Here is a 19,821-nt window from a genome sequence, read left to right on the forward strand (position 1 = left end):
TATTTAAAGCCTGTCCCGGGATTCTGCGCTTCTTCATATGGTCCCGTTAACCTTTCAGAGGCATTACGTAACACAAGTGCATAAATTTATCATGCGGGAAGAGACAGTTATTCACTAGGTCTTCTTCAACGACATGGTGAAGGTATTTTTTTTTTCATATAAACTTCTTTGCCTACTGAGGCAGCGGTAATTGTACAACCTTGCGGTGACTCTTATAGATGAAGCAGAAATTATGAAGACAAATAAATTAATGTTCGACTTCATGATTGAAGACATATGGTCATGTAAAAACATGTGGTGCGTGTTTTGCGGATTTGTAACATCTTTTGTCCGATTTTGAGATCCCTGACTCATTTCATGACTTCCGGATCCGGTACATGTAGCTTGCCTCTTCGATTACGACAAGTGTAGGTGACATCATCCAAGAGGGCGGTGCGATAAGGGGGGGGGGGGATTTGGCGGTATCATTTCAGTTTATAAGGGATACCAAATATGACGACATATATTTTGCAAAACATTAGTGAAATATGGATATTTAGAACTCTAAATAAAGTTATTAACGCTTGAAAAGTTATAAATGTTGAAAGGTCTTCCGAGATAATGTACAATATCATGAATATGCTTTATTATACTTTATTATACTTTCATGTTAAATACTGTAATCTGATTGGTTTAGACGCAGTTGATAATCCGTTCTATTACCCTCAGCGTTAGCAACACACTTGGCAACGGGTAACACAACGAATTGTTACATGCGCGTAAATTATGTGCGTACGGTTTTTCATAGAATTTACGTCATTCCTATACAAAAGCAGAAATGTTTTCTTTAAAATTAAGACATTCAGTATAATTAAGTACATGCAAATAGTGCCTGTTTCAGTATTTGTCATGAAAGTATTACAATAAAATAAATAGTGCCTGTTTAGGAGGGCAAGAGTTGAAATTGACACCCCGAGAAAACCATTGGCAATGGTTTTCTCGGGGTGTCAATTTCAACTCTTACCCTCCCAAACAGGCACTATTTATATAATGTCCCGACAAGACCCGTAGTCTAGCAGAGTTAGAAGACAGGATATGGTGACGCTATCGGAGAGAAAATGGGCCAACTCAAGTCACAGAGAGCAAGAATTAAACACCTGGGAACGACTCTTTCTTGAAACATTTCGTCTTTGGAGTAAAGAAAACCTACATATTGATCCATTAAGAATAGAATTTCTTTTGAGGCTTGAATAGACAAACATAGCATTCAAGATTTAAAGCCATTACCGTATACTTTTTATAGAGAAAAAAGATTTACCAAATTTGGGTACACTATTGATAAAAATTCTTAATAATGTTGTGTTTTAAATTTGGCTTCAGAATTGTAGTACATTCACTACGTTTCAGGTTGTTAATTGACCATAAAGAACCCTTCATTTGTATGATGAATTTATATGATGATTTGTTGGTATCGTTATTTATACGCTGTTAAAAATAGTCCCCCGTCTAAAATAGAATAAAGAGTCTGCGAGTTGTGTGATAGGTTAAAGCTTTACCTAATTACTGTTACTTCACGGGCTGTTGACCAAGATATCTGACAGGCCAATTATAGAACTCAAAGGTACATGTGTTAATGGCGGTATGATCGTATATGTGAATCGTTGGATTTTGGTCAAATATATGCATTGATCATGCATGGATCTAAAGGAAGGGTCGCGGAAGTTGACCCCCCCCCCCTTCCAAAAAAAAGTTCAAATTGATTAAATTCGCTTAGTACAATTCTTGGAAAAAATTTCTGGATCCGCGCAGGTTAATTTTACTTAAACGTGGATATATCTGAAACAATGGCTTGGATAGCACGAGCATCAAAATATATCATTACAGATTTTAATTATTTTTTTAAGATGAGGTATTTCATATCCAACTAAAGACGGCATTCCATACCTTTCCTACTAGAATCTTCATCAATAATTGATGTATGATAGTCAAAGAGCAATACTTTTTTAAATAAGATCTTCAGAGCATATTCCCAGTAGTACCTCTAAATAAAAGAAGCTTTTTAACGCGTACATAAATTACATACATGGCAAACGTATTGCTTTTGTCGCCTCATTTTGCCAACATTGCCATGACCAAAACTAGCTGTACAGTGTACAATTTACACAAGTTACAGTAAGTTATAATATACAAGAAATGTCAATCGGAGTTAATTAAGGAGGCTGGGCGGTCAACAAAACTAACCATCAGATCTACCTAAAATTTTAATATATCATTTGTTAAGTATAAACGTTTATTTAGTAAAGAAAAATCCATATTTTATGTGTTAAATGTTGGTACTTTCCTATTTTTTTCATATAGAGCCCTTCTTCTGAAGGAGACCAATATAGTCTTAAAATGGCCGCACCCATTGAGCCTTCTTAAGTAAATGTTTGCATATAATTATATACATGTATATATTAGGATGTCAATGCCTAAAAACAGTTGGTTTCTAAGATATCGTAACCAGTGTTCTCAACACCACACCATACTGTACGGGTGAAACAAGAAAAAACTCAGAAAACGTTGGGGGACTATAAACTATGTTGATATGCTGGGTATCAAAATGTGTAATATATAAGGAATAAGGAACCCATCTTTGAGTATTATGAGGTGATAATTTCGGTCGGCGCGTGATCAAATCCAATAAAGCCCAAAGGGCTTTATGATAGATTTGATCACACCCCGACCGAAATTATCATCCCATAATATTCAAAGAATGATTCCTTATTACTTATATTTATATAATTTTAAGCCATCGCACGATTATATATTTAAATATCAATAAGCAAACCCCGCTGGCGCCTCGATTTCGTGTCATTTGTATTATGGGTTATATAGTACAAAATCGATAAGTAGTGATATCATAGGCAAAACCACTGGAAAATGTAAATTTAAATATATTACGTGATTTTATATAGACAATCATAAGTACTACACGACTTCAATGAAGTACCGTATATTCGGTTATTTTCGTGATTATCTTATTGTGGCTATCAATTTCATATAGCAAAAATACAATAAGCAGAATCCATATCAAACATTCTTTGCTTTTAAAAACTTTTTTCATCGCCAGAAACAATTGCAACTTCTCGGGCCTTTCTGGCATGGTCGGAAAAACACCTCGAATGTATTACCTAGGCGTCCATGACAACCCCCCCCCCTTTTTTTTTTTTTTTTTTTTTTTTTTTTTTATAAAACTTGATATAAATTCAACACATTTTACGATCTGTTGAAATGTGAGTTAGACTTCATTACAGTCAATGATTTACCCTAAAATATACCACAGAAGTGACATATAATGCTGTCTAGTAGCCGATATTTATTTTAATGGGAAGCGACTCCATTTTGTATAAAAATTCTAACATCCGGTGATGTTAATACATTCGATGTGTTTTTCCGAGCTTGCCGGAAAGGCCCGAGAAGTTGCGATTGCGCCAGAAAATGACTGAGGCAAAGGGCAAATATTTACTTTTGCTAATTTTGTGGCATGCGAAAAAGAACCCCGGGAATACGTATACAGTATATTGATTAAATGTTTTGTAGGCACCCTTCTGAGGATTCACACAGCGTGGAATATCACGGGCGAGCTATAATGTCATAGCAACTTTTTTTCATACAATTGTCATGTTTGTCATATTTACTGATTGCGGATCCACCAAATCGTGAGAATGCATCAAAATTCGAAAACAAATCTATGCATGAAATGTTTCTGTGTTCTTTCTTCCTTTTTCATTAGTCAAAAAGCTGATGCCCCTGTATTTGTGATGTCTAAAAATCAAAACAAAAGCACTAGAATACAATGTGGTGTACATGCATGAGGCCCATAGATGACATTACTAACCCCAATAACAGTTTCTCATTAATTTGAAGGGTAATGATATTCATCATATTAGGAGGCATTTTTGCTTGTGTCTTTATGATGTTCAACTCAGGTGAGCTAAAAAAGACTGACTAATAACCAAGATAAAAAGTATTTTCCAAGGTAAAAGAGTGAAACTGGAAACAACACAACATTTCTAAACCACTTTTTTTCACAGAGTAAAATATTTTGATTTTATTTACTTTGTAAAGGAACAATATCCTATGTACTAAACATTATATAAGACCCCACTACAACAAACTCACAATTCAAGTTGGTAAAGAACAGAGCAAAAGAGTATGCAATACTCAACATTTAACTGAATTCTTGGCTGATATATAGGTACTTTTCATTGTACAACATAACTATATAAAATAAGTTAATATTACTATGTACAATTATTCTTTAAAAAAAAAACAATTTCAACAAATTAATGACTATGAAGTGGGATTGCCCAGAATTTTAAAGATATCTAAAAATATTTGCCCAACTGTAAATCAAGGGCAATTGACAATTAAATATTCTAAAACATTATTAACTTCTCTTCAAATAAGTCTTTAATGTAACAGGATCATATTTTGAAACAGTTTTAAAAAAAAAATGAATCTATCATTTTAAAAAGTTTTCAGGTTTACAACAATTACATGTAAAATCACAAAATGCCCTGTATTAACTGGAATAAAAACACACGTTATTAAAATACATATCTATAAATAGTCTCCAATCAGTGAACATCATCTAACACTGGTACATGTCCTTGAGCAATGTGGCTCTGTTTCTGCCATAGCTGGGTGTATAAACTATTTGGATTGGCTAAGAGTTCATAATGGCTGCCGTGTTCGGCGATCTGGCCGTTCTGTAGCACCAGGATGTCGTCGGCATCCACAATGGTGGAGAGTCGGTGAGCGATCACTAGGGTGGTTCTCCCCTCGGTCACTCTCTTCAGTGTGGACAGAATCATCTACAACACAGGGACACTACATTTACAGACAACGCAGGTAAAGGAAACAGTAATCGCACAATCAAAACAGTGATAATAAGTAACTGTGGGTTTTTTTTGAGTTTTTTTAGGTTAATGTTTTGAATTTTACTTATACTTTCCCCTCCCCCCCCCCCCCCCCAGTTTTAGTACCATTGAAAGACAATTAATGAAATTTAAAAATAGTAAATACCTTAATTAATACTAAAATGACCAATGGGCAGACAACCATAACCTATTTCAGTTATGTACATGCATGAAGCTCTGAACCGACATTAATTTTAGTTTGAATTCACATTTGAGAAAAAGTCCACTCAGCCGATTGAATAACAAATTTAACTCAATTTATAGCATGACATCTACTTTGAAATATGCATCTGTGTACCCTGACTTTTATTCCAGTTTATTTCAGCTTCATTGATACAGAAACCCAGCCAATCCTGCATGTATATCATCACTTCACACCTCCTCCCCCCTACCCTCCCTGTATTTACTGTAATGTCCCTAACCTGTTCAGTGATTGTGTCCAGTGATGAGGTTGCCTCGTCGTACACGATGATCATCGGGTCCTTCACCAGCATGCGCGCTATAGCTATCCTCTGCTGTTCTCCACCTAAACAAACACACAACAGTTACCTCCCTGTGATCATTATCATAAAATAGAGCAGGTTTGTGTATGATACAAGGCTGCAATGGAAATATGTTTGTTTTTAATTGCATTACTTTTTACTTGAATGCTTTCTCTTTACGCATAAATCTATAGCAGCAGACACCTTGTCATTTTTATCCTATTACATTGTATATCATTTCAAATTTTTCAATTTCCACAGGATGAATCTCTGCCATTCAGTCAACTGAACGATAACTGAATGGTCTAGAAAGGTGACTGAATGGCACACATATGCCATTAAGTCACATTTCAGTTACCTTTTAGTCACCTTTCAATTGACTGAATGGCAGAGGTTTATCCTGTGTTCCATTATGATTCACTTATTACTGACTGAAACAAGCTATTATTAGCGAGAGCCTCCCTGCACTGTACAGTACTGTAAATTTCTTATCAAATATGAAGAATTAATATCCGGCACGTAAAATCCCGAGAAGCACAACGCTTGGATTTTAAAATCAAGCTTTTATTATTCAGACAGCTGTAAACTATTTGGCATTATGATAAAAAATTCAACATTTGCAATTTCATATTCTCACGATTTGATGCGAAACCGATGAATCGGGAAATTAAGTGTAATATAAGGAATCTACAGTAGATGATGGGAAAAAAGAACTCCCCTGTCCTGTACAATGGGTTGGACCCTGACCTGAGAGTTTGCTGCCCCTCTCCCCGACCTTCATCTCCATGTTGTAGAGGAGTTTCGGGGGGATCTGAGCCATGGTCGCTGCCTCCATCACTCGATCCTCGGACTTTGTGTGGTCGCCGTAATGCAGGTTGTACAGCAGGGTCTCGTTAAACAGCATGCTACAGTCCTGCGAAAAAATTAATAAAACATTCCTTTGTAATCACACACAAGTATCATGAGTACAGAAAATGTGCTGATGGTTGAGAATTTTACTATAATTATGAAAATGGCATTTAAGTCAATCAGTCTCTGGCTCGAGATTTTTCATTAAGCTGCTTATAGATCTTTAAACTAGCAATCAAGATCAAGTGTATCCTTTTCCGCTCCTGATCTAAGTTATTTCCAGCAGTTACAGAATGTTATGTTTCAAAATGCCAGTCAATACTGTAACCTCTAGTTTGAAAAGATCAATACTGTACACGAATGGATCTTTACTATGGTATATATTCATTAATATATCAGAATAGTGTAGAAATATTCCAGCTTGTGCTTCTCATTGCTGTTATTATCCTCGCAATCATGAAGACATCTCGGGAAATTTACCTGTGGCACGACTCCAATGACCTTTCTCACACTATATAGGTCAAGGTCTTTGATGTTCTGACCATTGATTAGGACTCTCCCTTCATCAGGGTCAAAGAACCGGAACAGCAACTTCACAATGGTCGATTTTCTGAAACATGTATAACAGTGTCTGTGATATTACATCAAAGCAGATGCATGCTTTCAAGCTTGAAACTAAAAAAACATAAAAATGTCTTTGTCACCTGTTAATTTTCCTTAACATCACTAAATGCTTTTAAAATTCATGAAATGAAATGATGAATACATGTACTTTGATTATTTGTACGATCAAAGAACTGATACTAAATGTGGGTCAGTTCTCAAGTATGTATTATGGTATATGATTTTGTATATTGCAAGCACAGTCAAGTAACTAAGCAAACCTAAATGTGTATCATCTAACATTTAAGATGACATTTAAAGGACCTACCCTGATCCACTGCCTCCAACAATGGCCACTTTTTTCCCTGGCTGTACGGAGAACGTCAGTCCATCCAAAATCTGTCTATCCTCAGTGTGGGCAAACTTCACCCCCTCGAAATCAATGGAGGCGGTCTGAGGAGTGACCATAAGGGCTGGAGCATTGGGACGAGTCTACAGATCAACCATGCGATATTTATTGGCATAAGCTTCTTCACCATTAGAAATGACAGACCAAAACAAAACATATTAGAAAGGTTTCAAATGAAATAAGAACTAATGAAAATATTTGTTGACTTTTTTTTCAAATAGACAATGTTAAACTGGTTTGCAACTAATGTAAACAAATAAAATAGACATTAAAGTGGCTCAGTACACCTTGAAATAGTTTCTCCAATCAGCAGAAAATTATTTGATTATAATAGATATAATAATGGATAAGACTTATATATAAGTCAAATAGGCGAAAAAATAATTGCAATTTTGGATGAAAAATCATACTTTTAAAAATCTAATTCAGTAAATGTAATCAAAAGGTCCAGGCGGATTGAAACTCATGATCTGCAGTTAACATCCAGGTTCTGATCAAGGTCAGGGTAGAACTAGTACCTGAATGCTGGTCTCCATCTTCATGAGCTTGAACATCTCCTTCATGTCGATGTGGGACTCGGACAGCTCGCGGTAGGTGGAGCCCACGAAGCTTAGCTGGGTGGAGAGTTGGATCAGGAGTCCATTGACCATCACTAGGTCCCCCACAGTGGCAACACCTAGCAATCATAAAAAAATGCTTAGCAACAGTAAACAAACAGTTAGCAATGGTAAAAAAAAAGCACTTAGCAATGGTTAAAAATGTTAACAGCCACAAGACCATGTAGACCTATATCCTGAGTTATCTAGAGCTGCAATGAGAAAAGTTCATACAAACAGAGATCCCTACCCTGAGTGATTCCCTGAGCGGTCAGCGCCATGACCCCCATCAGACCGAGGGAGAAGATCAGGTTCTGTCCGCTGTTGAGCAGGGCCAGCGTCTTCATCGTCTTCTGTCGCATGTCCATGTACTTCCCTGTCAGCTGGTCATACACCTTGGTCTCATACTCTTCATTGTTAAACAGCTGCAAATACAGTTATACATGTATCTGTACATCAAACCGCAGAGTTCAATTTACTATTTTATAATAAAAGAAATTCAGTTCATTTCTTTACTTATCTGATAGATAAGGGCTAAATACCTTAACAGCTTCAAAGTTAAGAAGGCACTCTGTGGCTTTACTCCTGGTGGCATTCTTGGCCATATTCATACTGCGCCGGATCTTATTTCTATAACAAAACAATGTTATCAACTTTTCGTGCAGATTGAAAACATTTCATTGAGTGTGTAAATTGTTACAATGCAAAAAATTAACTTAAAGCAAAATTTTCTTGCATCTTTTTTTTTTCATAAAAAGATTATTTGTGTGCATGTATGAACAAAAACATCAAAATATTTGTTAAGGTTATAAAATACCTCAAACATACTGTCCTTAGCATATTAATAGTGTCTAAATAATACAACTAATTTTTTCACCAGAGTGATCGATATTAATTACAAATGAATACAAAAAATAATGTTGACTAAGGAGAATTTAAATTTTAAAGACTTTAAACACATCATGAGCAAGGAGTTTATATATTATTCTATCACAGACTTTCAGGTGTCAATATGCATTCATCATAAATATAACAGCAGCAGATCAATGGGTCACCTACAAGGGGTGGTCTAGACTTGGCAAAACTTTTCTCTTCTTTACCTTTTCTCTGTGTACTGTAGAGTAAAAACTACATAGGTGATAATTGTCCCACATGTAATGGCCGCATATGTCAGTCCAAATCTATAGCCCTGAAAATAAATCAAAAATTTCTCTTGAATGAATCAAACCATCAATAAAGAACAATCAATTAACTGCAAGTTATTTTTTTAATGATCAGATCATAACTTCTAACTAAATTTTTTTTTTCAAATCATAAACTAGAAATAGAATGAATCATAAGCGTTTGGAATAAATCAAACACTCTATATCAGTATGTCAATCATTTAAGTGCCATTAAAATGTAGGTTGATCCTGCTGCCAATCATCAAGAAAAAATTTGAGTTTTTATTGACACATCTGTAAATCAGAGTAATTTACGATGGACCTATCACCCTGTCATTGTATCACATTACCTGACACATAATCAATTTCACTTATGTACATAATCAATTTCATTCATCTGAATTATCAATGTCACCTTGGATGTAAACCAGATACACATGCACTTAAAGAGTTACAATACATAAATAATTCAATAATGATTGGACAAAAAAATGAATAAAATTCACATATTGTAATTAGATTGCTCATGTCATGTCGTTTCATTTTGATAAAATTCTATTACTCTAAGTTCTGGGTTTTTTTTGCATTAAATGAAAGACAGATATAAATCATAAGGAATAAAATATAAACTCGCCTATTTTATGGAGCATAAACTTGGTTAAAGCTGTCAATAATTACCAGTACTGAAAATCCACTTATCATATATCATACAAAATATTGATAATAAAATCTACAAATGACAACTTTTGAATTCCTTTCCTTGATTTGAATTCCTTTCCTTGAATACTGACCAGTATACTGGAGACCAGCAGGACTTCTAACACAGAGGGAATGATGTTCACCACCAGCATCCGCAGCATGGTGTTCATTCCTCTGGAGAGAGAGAAAGAAAAAAAATTAAATTTCTACAACATTATTCACAAAACAATAGATCCATGTCAACACATATTTCAGTGCATTAATGTACATGTACATAAGAAGAGAATGAGAGTTCAGCTTTAAGTTGGTAAAACATAAAATGGGAAAGGGGTTTACAGTTGATAGATATAATTCCAAAGTTTATCATCATACATCAATACATAAATCTAAACCCTCTTCACATTTCTTTCTTTGTTAAACATTTGATTTTATGGACAAATTCAAGAACAAAGTTTTTGAAAATAGGCATTCAAAAAAAATGATGAAACCACAGAATGTACGCTTTGACCTATGACCTGACCTTGGTCAATGACCTTGAGCTTACTCTGTGCCCCTGTTGATGGCCTCACACACGTCGGAGGTGTCTTTGGATGAGTGGAATCGGTGGTCCATGTACAGCATGTTCCTAAGTATGCTGGTGGCGACCTTCCTCATCGAGCTCTGTGCCACCTCACTGAACACGTAGTTCCTCATCTCACTGAAGAACGTTGATGAAATCCGTGCCAGCCCATCTACAATTCACACATAATCAATTACTCACAATTACATTTATATGCTGAGAATTATTTTTTCCCTTTTTTTAAGAAATCAAATTGTGTTCTTACAGCTACTGACAGAGTTTAATTCAATTTGTCTCCAAATGAATATACATATAAATGAGCTTTTCGAACATTTCTTTGAATCCATTTAGCATTGTCAAAACAATGTATTTAAAATGCCTCTAATAGTTTGCATCAATTTTATTCCTTTTCTCCCAGGTATTTTGTCTTATTAAGATAAAATATTTTTATAAACAGTGAACTGTGAATAATTAAGCCGAATGACATACAGAGAAGCATGGAGCCAGTGGCGACCGTCACGAAGGCCGTGGGGGCGTTACTGAGATCTACGAAGTTGGAGGAATCGCCCAAGTAATCTACGGCATACTTAAATATGAATGGCACACATACATTGATGGCCTGAAATCAAATCACAATATATATGTCAGAGAGCTTCATACAAACACTTCCTCTGTAATGATGAAACAAAGGTTTACCATAGTTTCATTAATATTTGTGGGGATTATCATGGATTTCTGATTAAGAGAAAGTCAAAGTTATAGCAATATAATAAATTTGTGGTCTATGATCCAATTGATACAATATGTTATAAAATATTGCGCTTCAATGAACATTTATTTTCAAATTACAATTCCAACAGCAAAATCCACAAAAATTGATATTAAATGTACAGGTATTTTGATGAAATGTGTAACATCATGTAATTTTTTTAAAGTCAGAACAATAACATAAAAAAAGAGCATTACGACATTGTTTTTGTTGTATTCTTCATATAAAATCTTAATGTGATATATATCAGAAGAAAAAGACCTTAGAGCCAAGCAGTAGTGATGTAGTCAGTATCACGCGTCGTTTAATGAACCAGTCATCTTTAGGCCAAACAAAACTGAGCAGATATTGCCGGATTTCTTTGTTTGAGATGTCTGGAGCTTTCCTCTCATCCTTTTTTGTCACGGTGACAGATTTTGTGGACAAAACCCGAGATTCAACCACAGCATTTTTCCAGAGATTCTAATAAAAAATATATATACTTAAAACAAATCCTGCAGAGAATTTGCACAGTACACTTAATTTCTCAACATATTAGATTCATAGATAAAACAGCTGGAAACATGAAAGAGGAAAAGAGAATGATCTTCGACCTCTTCACATACCTTACTGAGAATGTCCTTATAACTCAATCTTAGCTGTGGAGTTTTTTCTTTGGCATTTCCCTAAAAGTAAACAATTTTTCATTTTGTAAAGTTAATTCTGTTGATTGAGAAAATCATATCTACAGATTTCATAATTGCACAGATTAAATAACACTGATGCCTTTTTAAGCATTGTGTTAAGGGGAAAAACTCTTCCTTGTTAGCCATCCTTAGCAAATGGTTTTTAGGAAAATAAAGCACCACGATACATTATTGTATTTTTGTTTAATCTTTTTTACAAGGGAGCTACAATATAGTCTGTCCAAAGTTCTCATTCCCATAGCTTTTTGCAAATATGCATATTACCCATCACTGTAGAATTGAAAGATTTAATTCTTCTTTGACATGTCCTATTTTTTTTTTTTTTACCCAAAAATTAGAGAAGAATGAAATGGTGATTTATAATGGGAAAACTAAAATCTTTTATCCATTGGGAGGCCATCAGTACACCTTGCATAAATGTTCAACATTATCATCTGGGTATTTTCATGTTGTTTGCAATGTAATGCAAAATAAAAAAATCCCCGCATATGTGTTTGGTTTTTCAACCAGACATAATGGAAGGTACGAACATGGTAAGTGATTGTAAACAAGCATCTTGGACGCTTTTTATTTAAGTGGATGCATGTACACAAAGTGGACACAATGGTATTTATGAATATGGAAATATTGTTGAGCAAAATGTTATGGAAACAAGAACTCTAAAGCTGACAATGCAAAGAGTCAAATTATTTATAATTCATTCTGAGCTCAGGATGGTTGCACCATAAAACTACTATAATATTATAAATCAATGCAGTGACATAAATAACAGAGATTGGCAACTCTGCCATTTGTTGTTGTAAAATGGTATGGCACCAACCTTACTTTGTGAACTACATTTTAGTAAACTGAGATAATGATCTTTAACCAAAAGTATATTGTTTTAATGAGAAGTGTACATAGGTTTTAGACATTTTTGAAACCAAAAATTGAAAAATAAGATAAATATACAGAAAATATATTGGCCAGCTATAAAACATCGGCGAAATCTCGGACGACGGGTAGCCAACTGTCTCCTAAAATTCCTCTTCAATATTGTTTATATGACATAAACTCATAAAAATATAATATTCTGAATGTTTTGGTAATAGGTTTTAGTTGTTTATATTTTGATATAATTGTTTATTAGAAAGATATACTGATTTAAACTGGAAACACTTTACAATAGGGACCGCGGGATTTCGATCAGTTGCCAATCTCTGTTATTTATGTTTCTGATCAATGGAACCTGACACAAAAAGGCAAAATGTTATTAACATGAGAAACGGAGGAGTTTAAATTCTTGAAGTTTGTCGTGTAACGTTACTCACTGGCTTATAATTGTGGAAATATAATTTATATGGATTGCTTTGGGCGACGTTTCTTCGACATCGAGGTTGAAAATTTAAAATACTTTGGGAGCAATGTCTGCATTGGACTATTTTCAGAAGTCCTGACATTTCAGACTGGTCTGGTCATCCCTCAGCTGTACTTTCAGTTCCGGTGGATTTCTTGTGAGTAAATCGTACTCAAGAATTTCTTTCGAAACATAATCTTAGAACGGGCTATCTTTATTTAGCAATATTCCGGGAAGCCGCACGAGGACGATGGAGCCAGATTTGATTCAGAATTCCCAAGTTCACCACAACAATATTGAGGAATTCGGACCAAAGTTTAAAAAATTGAGAATTACAGATAATGTTCGAGAGCTACAAACTGTTTTGCGTGACAAGTGAGTGTAACCTGTCATTTAAATTTGTGACTGCTGTCACAATGGTAATATGCACTTCTTTTGTCCGTTTCTATAAACACGTGTAACTTGCACTCTATCATGTACAGTGGGAAAAATAAAATATTTTGAAAAATATATTATAATAGATTTTTTGTATTTTTTTTGTCACAGAAGTTTTGCTTTTTAAAGAATTTTTTAAACATTTTTATAAATTTTAATTTGGCGCGTTGTCAATAAAAACAATCATTTAAATCATCATTATTTTAAAAAGAAAACACATGACCGTTTACTCTTATGTCACGATGTGGGGCTGTTAAAAGATTATGTCAAATATATTAATTCCATATATATTCCATACATCCTTTCAACAAAATGCGTCAAATTGCATCATGTTATGATAAATTTTAAAATAATTAAAAAGATAAATTAACAGAGTCTATATTTTCAGATCAACTTCAAGAGGCGATTTCATATTTTTTGCGGATCGCTTGGTAAGAAGATCTTATTTAATTGGGTCTTTTATGATTATAATTAATATGCACCCTAAACCTGTAAAACATATTTATTTTACTACTTATAATAGAAAACAAACATTTAATTCTTTTCATACATTACACCATTGATCATGACTGGTATTGTCTTTCATTGACAATCTTATGAGACTCAGTTATTTGGGTGAGAATTATACATAGGATACAGTAGGGTTTTTTTCATCATTTTACGCAAAACTTTTGGGATTCGTATTATACACAGGTGCATACTATTTTTACATGAGAGTTTACGACATATCCCCTTCATAAAGATTATGATATTTTAGACTTCTTTGATGCAATGAAGGTTCTCTGTTACAGATTCGCCTTGTAGTTGAGGAGGGCCTGAACCAGCTTCCATACAGAACCAGCAAAGTGACCACTCCCACTGGTAGGTCAAACCAGTTCAGTTCAGTTCATTTATTCGCTCAAAACCATTTCAAACATATGGTACATGAGGACAAAAATAACATTAAAATATACATATAAATTAACTATTACGCACTGGTATAATTATGATTGTCATGATGGTAGGTGATTTACATTGTAAAAAAAATCGCAATAAATGTAATTATAATCCATTCAAGAATAATTTTTTGTTGTCCTATTACCCGGTAAATACTTCTTTTAAAATTCTAATTCAGTGTCGTTCATATATGGCTGAAACAGACATATAGAAGGACCCACAAATTGACTTTTCAATGCTTATTTATAAATCTCTGTTTAATTTCAGGTCAGGTATATGATGGGTTGCGTTATGAGAAGGGTAACTGTGGGGTCAGCATCATGAGGAGTGGTGAGTGAGCCACATGTTCACCCTACCTACTTTTATTTAGGAACAACTTATTACGCAAATATCTAAATGCAAAATATTTTCAGCCATAGCCAATTTTTATCAATTCAACTGTGTAACATGGTGAAATCTGTGTTGATAAATGAGGCCCAGTGAAATGAAATAGTTGCGAGGATCATCTTATGCTTGTTTTGACAATGCTTTTGAAATTTATACAGCATACCCTTTATTGTAGTGAAATCAGTTTAACATGTATAAGTTTCAAATTTAACTTACGAAGTGTTCAGTCATCTTAATGTTGTGGAATCAGTTTGTTGATTACAAGTTATTTGGGTTTCTTTGACAGGAGAAGCCATGGAGCAGGGTCTACGAGACTGTTGTAGGTCGATACGAATCGGAAAAATCCTGATACAGAGCGACGAAGACACGCACGAAGCCAAGATCGTGTATGCCAAGCTTCCCCCAGATATAGCGGACCGCAAGGTGCTTCTGATGTACCCAATTATGAGTATGTTTGATTTACAATACATTCATGCTTAGATAAAAACCAGGCTTTCTATCTTGCTGAACACATATGGGTTAAGAACCAACTTCAGGCACGTAGCATCGTTTTTGAAAGTGGGGGGGGGGGGGGCCAGACGCAGTACAGTTAAGGCGGTCAATAAAAATATGGGCAAATTTTTGTGATGAAAACATGTATACTTTAATTAAACTGGCATGTCCTTTTTAAAATCAATAACAGTCACTCATATGCAATATATTTCTAAAATATATGTATAACAGTACAATATTTTATGTTCATAGTGGTCACATGATATGGCACTCGCATGGTACAAGCAGATGTATTTGTGGTTTTGAGGTCATTTAAAAAATTCAATATTGCAAGGGCATAATCATGTCAAAATTCACAACTGAATTATGAGATAACTTGATGTTATATCGTAGATTTTGAAAAACAGTGCGAACTTTTTAAGATAAGAATATTTGTTAGTAGAAACCGTAATTTATAATGCACATGTTGAATAATTTTGAAGGTCACAGGGTTAATTTCATTAAAAAATAATTAATTTGTAAGATTTTACAAGGATCGTAGAAGTTTTTAAGTTACATAGCATATTTCAAATTCACATGTAAAAGTTTGTCGGGATCAGGTAAGTGTATGCCCTTGCAATTAAGTGATTTATTTAGGTACTCTGATTTTAGATATACGATATTTTATACAAAACCGAGGTGGCTTCTTTATACGATGCATACTTTTAACAAAATGAAAATAAGACTATATAGGTATCATTCTACTAATAATAATTTTAAACAAAATATTCATTTATACTTTTCCGTTAATGTATGACATTTATTTTTCTTCGCTATAAAACTGCACGATAGCCTTCAATGATTTAACTTAATGCGTCATTTTGAAGCATATGACGTCATATTTTGTAGTACAGCGAGAACGACATCTCGCTTATTTTTCAGTGTGTACGATATAACGGACATCAAAATTGTAAGTAATAGCATTTGTTGTTTTCAATTAAAAGATTAGTATAAGTTAATTTTACTAATAAATAGATTAATAAGTACTTTCGAGGTTTGTAATATACTGTGATGTCATAATGCATATTTCCCGTACTTTTTGTCTGAACGGAGTTTATTGACAGCCTTAACTGTGCTGCGGACCCATCCAAAAAATCTTGACAATCAAAAAAAAAAAGAACTAAACTATACTTCCAAAAATAAAAATTCTTCCCTACCAAAATTTTTTCTCCTACAAATCATGAAATTCCTCATCCGTGGGGGGGGGGGGTAGAGGTAACTTGAATTTGACTCCTCATTTCCTTATTTTCATATCAATTTTTTACTAACTTCCAAAAAAGTGAGGGGGCCAACTCATTATAATTCATTTTATTATATGTAAATTTTATTATATGTAAATTTTATTATATGTAAATTTTAAAAAACATTGTTGCTGCGAGAAAAGGTGGGGGGGGCCAGGCCCCCCCTGGCCCCCCCTGATGCTACGTGCCTGAACTTATACAATTTTATTTTTGTCTGGTGTAATTTTTGTCCTTCTACACTTGGAAGCAGTTTCGCTCAGACACAGTTTTGTGTACAGAGGGATGATTTAAGACATTTAAATTAGCCAAGTCTTAAATTTGCCAAGTCTTAAATTTGCCCAGTCTTAAATTTGCCCAATGATAACGAGGGCAAAAGTGGCAAAACTAAAATTGGAGAGAATTATTTTCTCGATACAGTATTCTGAATAACGTGGACTATCACTCGTTTTAACTGCCTTTGATGAATTGTGTTTGGGAAAGGGAAGATTAGAGGAAAAGAAGGACAGTGACTCCGAGTTTTACAGAAGATCACTCTGGTAGCTGCTGATATATTAGCAATATGATATCTTTACATTTATCCTGTTTAATTTTCAGGCACTGGAAACACGGTGGTAAAGGCCTGTACAATATTAAAGGATCACAAAGTACGGGAGGAAAACATCATCTTACTGAATCTCTTCACAACTCCACAAGGTAATTACAGCTGTGTAATATACTGTAAGGCTGATACATGTGTAGGATGCTACTTATTGTTAATCTGCAGGTAAACCAATGCTTGTACACCCCTCTCTCCTTCACATTACCCAGCCCAAACAACTTACAGAATTTTTATTGGATGTATATTGATTCCTCTGATTGTTTAAAAGAATGTGTGTAAAGGAAGGGCGAACTATTATAATGGGAGTGGAGTAGATTACATCCCTGTAGAGATTACTTCCCTTTAGAAAGCAATTTGCCAAACTGTTTTCCCCATTCTTTTTTCACTTGAGAAAGGAAATACGTGTACCAATTAATAATTGCAACCTGTCTGAACAAACAAGCACAAGGAAGGGAGTTCTGTTTTACTGTAAATTCCTTATTTATGTGAGTACTTAATTCATCGATCCTGTTATTCTGCATCAAATGGAGAGAACATTAAATTGCGAATGCAGAACTTTTTTTCTTATTTCTTATAGATTTTAACTCACAAATAATAATTTAAGGATTTTAAAATCTGCGAAGGGTGCTTCTCGCGATTTTACGCTGATATTAATTCCTCGCATTCAATGAGGAATCGACAGTAATAGAAAGGAAATGATTGTAACACTTGTGCTGTGGTAAAGATTTTCTGAGGAGGCAATGTCATCATCAATTTAATTGTGAAAGGTTTGGAAAGTATTAATGACTCTTATTGCACTTACCTTAGACTGTCACAGTACATGTAACTGGAATGGACAAAAATACCAATTTATATAGAGATGATGGTTTAACAGTTTCATTTACAGTTGTGTAGTCCTTGTTTTTCTATGATCTCATTTTTTCAGCGAGAAAGGAGATGGAATTGACGTTTTATTTCAAGGATTAGTGAAAAGTTATGATCTTTATCTATTTTCTATTGAAGCTGTTCACCTGGTTCTGAACAAGTTCCCAGAAGTGACCATTCTGACGTCGGAGGTCCATCCTGTCGCCCCCAATCACTTCGGACAGAAGTACTTTGGTACAGAGTAAGGTGGACCAGAATAGCCGTGGATATCATGTGTGGTAGTAAAGCCAGGTGTAGTTATGTTGTGTGATGGGAAATGTAGAGCAAAAGATTGTGTGCGGTTGCTCAAAGATTTTTGTGTGTATGGGTCTATATTTTTTTTTTGTTGCATTATTTTTTTAATGTGTCTATGCTGCCTTTATAGATCTCAGGAATGTGACATTTCTTTCACATAAGGTTAAAGGATTCTGTTTCATTAGGTTTAAGGAGCGATACATACATCCAGTACTGTATTACTTCATGAAATTGACGGCATTTTTCATTTGACAAGTGAACTTTGTATGAATTTTTTTTATTGTGATATTAGGATAATATTCAATGCTAATTGTATCGTACCTGTCTTTATTGTTTTTTTTTTTAAAATGGATCAGAAATTGAATGTTGTATCTTGTATCAAGAGGACCTTTATAATATAATAGTGTTCAGAATCTCTTTGATATATATTAAATGACTGTTCAGATATATACATGTAGTAACCATGCTTTGAGGACACTGATTGGATGTAAAGGTGTGGTACCCATGGCAACTTCTTGTTGTCTATTGTCAAGTTCTGTCATAACCGATATGGCTCTGAACATTTATTATGGTATTTATTTCACAGTTCTGTGGAATCTTACGAATTCTTGGAAAATAAAATGGCTACTTCTCCCATACAGATTACATTCTGCACTTTTTATAATATTTATGTAAAATGTTATGAAAGAGAAGCCAGTCATAGTAATTATGCCTGCATAAAGTCGTAAATGTTGAACAGTATATAAAAGTATCTCAGATATAAAACAAAGTATCTCTCAAGGTCTTTTGTAGTTATCGTTTACAAGAGCTTACTAAAGTGTATTAGTTGGATTATTTGTTCATGCAATTTTCTATTTGTACTAACTTAAAGACAAATTATGTGAATAAGTGCTATGTAGTTTTCAAAATAGATTTATGGCTATTTAGAATCCATCGCCATTCATCTTCTGCAGCGTGGAGATGCTTATAATTGAGTTACAGATTACTGTATATCATGTACATTTTAATAACATGACACCTTATTGATTATAAAATGTGTACATTGATTGGTGTCAATCATATTTAGTAAAACTGTGTGATGGAGTGTGTATATATATAGGGAGTGCCTGTGAATGAATGTCAAACTATGATTAAATGTGCCTCTGTTGTTGATCAGAATAAAGTAATTCTCTTCATCTCTACTTGGTTCCTTATCTTATGTTTTCAGATCCCCATTTGTCTCCAAATTTTGTTGTATTTAATCACCGGAAACTCACTGAAATATAATACATTTAGTCATGCATAACTTGCTAGGTTCGAATATAAGTGTGATGCTTATTCTGTGAGATTTGGTGAAAGAAGGTACTTATATTACAAGGGATGAAACACGAGGAGATCAATCTGATCAGCTGAGATTTGGCTAGACAGAAAGCTAATTAAATGCCCTTATCACATAAGTAAA

General features: G+C 34.2%; 2 protein-coding genes across 2 annotated transcripts; one reads left to right on the forward strand and one right to left on the reverse strand.

The window, feature by feature from the left end:
- Window positions 1–4,044: 4,044 nt before the first annotated feature.
- LOC128184420 (iron-sulfur clusters transporter ABCB7, mitochondrial-like) lies at window positions 4,045–13,258 on the reverse strand. Its single transcript, XM_052853872.1, has 15 exons — window positions 13,069–13,258; window positions 11,678–11,737; window positions 11,334–11,534; window positions 10,793–10,922; window positions 10,289–10,475; window positions 9,837–9,918; window positions 8,983–9,071; window positions 8,425–8,512; window positions 8,133–8,307; window positions 7,805–7,962; window positions 7,206–7,369; window positions 6,755–6,884; window positions 6,173–6,338; window positions 5,366–5,469; window positions 4,045–4,838 (listed from the first exon to the last, which is right to left on the reverse strand). The coding sequence occupies exons 1-15, from the start codon at window positions 13,195–13,197 to the stop codon at window positions 4,602–4,604; spliced, it is 2,100 nt and encodes a 699-aa protein (XP_052709832.1). The 5' UTR covers window positions 13,198–13,258; the 3' UTR covers window positions 4,045–4,601.
- Window positions 13,259–13,297: 39 nt separating this feature from the next.
- LOC128184421 (uracil phosphoribosyltransferase homolog) lies at window positions 13,298–19,561 on the forward strand. Its single transcript, XM_052853873.1, has 7 exons — window positions 13,298–13,469; window positions 13,918–13,960; window positions 14,321–14,390; window positions 14,733–14,795; window positions 15,139–15,300; window positions 17,219–17,317; window positions 18,225–19,561. The coding sequence occupies exons 1-7, from the start codon at window positions 13,345–13,347 to the stop codon at window positions 18,329–18,331; spliced, it is 669 nt and encodes a 222-aa protein (XP_052709833.1). The 5' UTR covers window positions 13,298–13,344; the 3' UTR covers window positions 18,332–19,561.
- Window positions 19,562–19,821: the final 260 nt, after the last annotated feature.

The sequence above is a fragment of the Crassostrea angulata genome, chromosome 5, assembly GCF_025612915.1.
Source record: "Crassostrea angulata isolate pt1a10 chromosome 5, ASM2561291v2, whole genome shotgun sequence".
NCBI lineage: Eukaryota > Metazoa > Mollusca > Bivalvia > Ostreida > Ostreidae > Magallana > Magallana angulata.

Bases quoted from the DNA above. Each gene is read 5' to 3' on its own strand.
- LOC128184420 (XM_052853872.1), bottom strand. From the start codon at position 13,197: ATGTCAGGACTTCTGAAAATAGTCCAATGCAGACATTGCTCCCAAAGT. The intron at 8,513-8,982 runs GTAAAGAAGAGA...GTTTTGTTATAG, and splicing joins CTACAGTACACAGAGAAAAG to AAATAAGATCCGGCGCAGTA. The intron at 6,885-7,205 runs GTAGGTCCTTTA...TACATGTTTCAG, and splicing joins GTTGGAGGCAGTGGATCAGG to AAAATCGACCATTGTGAAGT.
- LOC128184421 (XM_052853873.1), top strand. From the start codon at position 13,345: ATGGAGCCAGATTTGATTCAGAATTCCCAAGTTCACCACAACAATATT. The intron at 13,470-13,917 runs GTGAGTGTAACC...CTATATTTTCAG, and splicing joins CAAACTGTTTTGCGTGACAA to ATCAACTTCAAGAGGCGATT. The intron at 17,318-18,224 runs GTAATTACAGCT...TTTCTATTGAAG, and splicing joins TCTCTTCACAACTCCACAAG to CTGTTCACCTGGTTCTGAAC.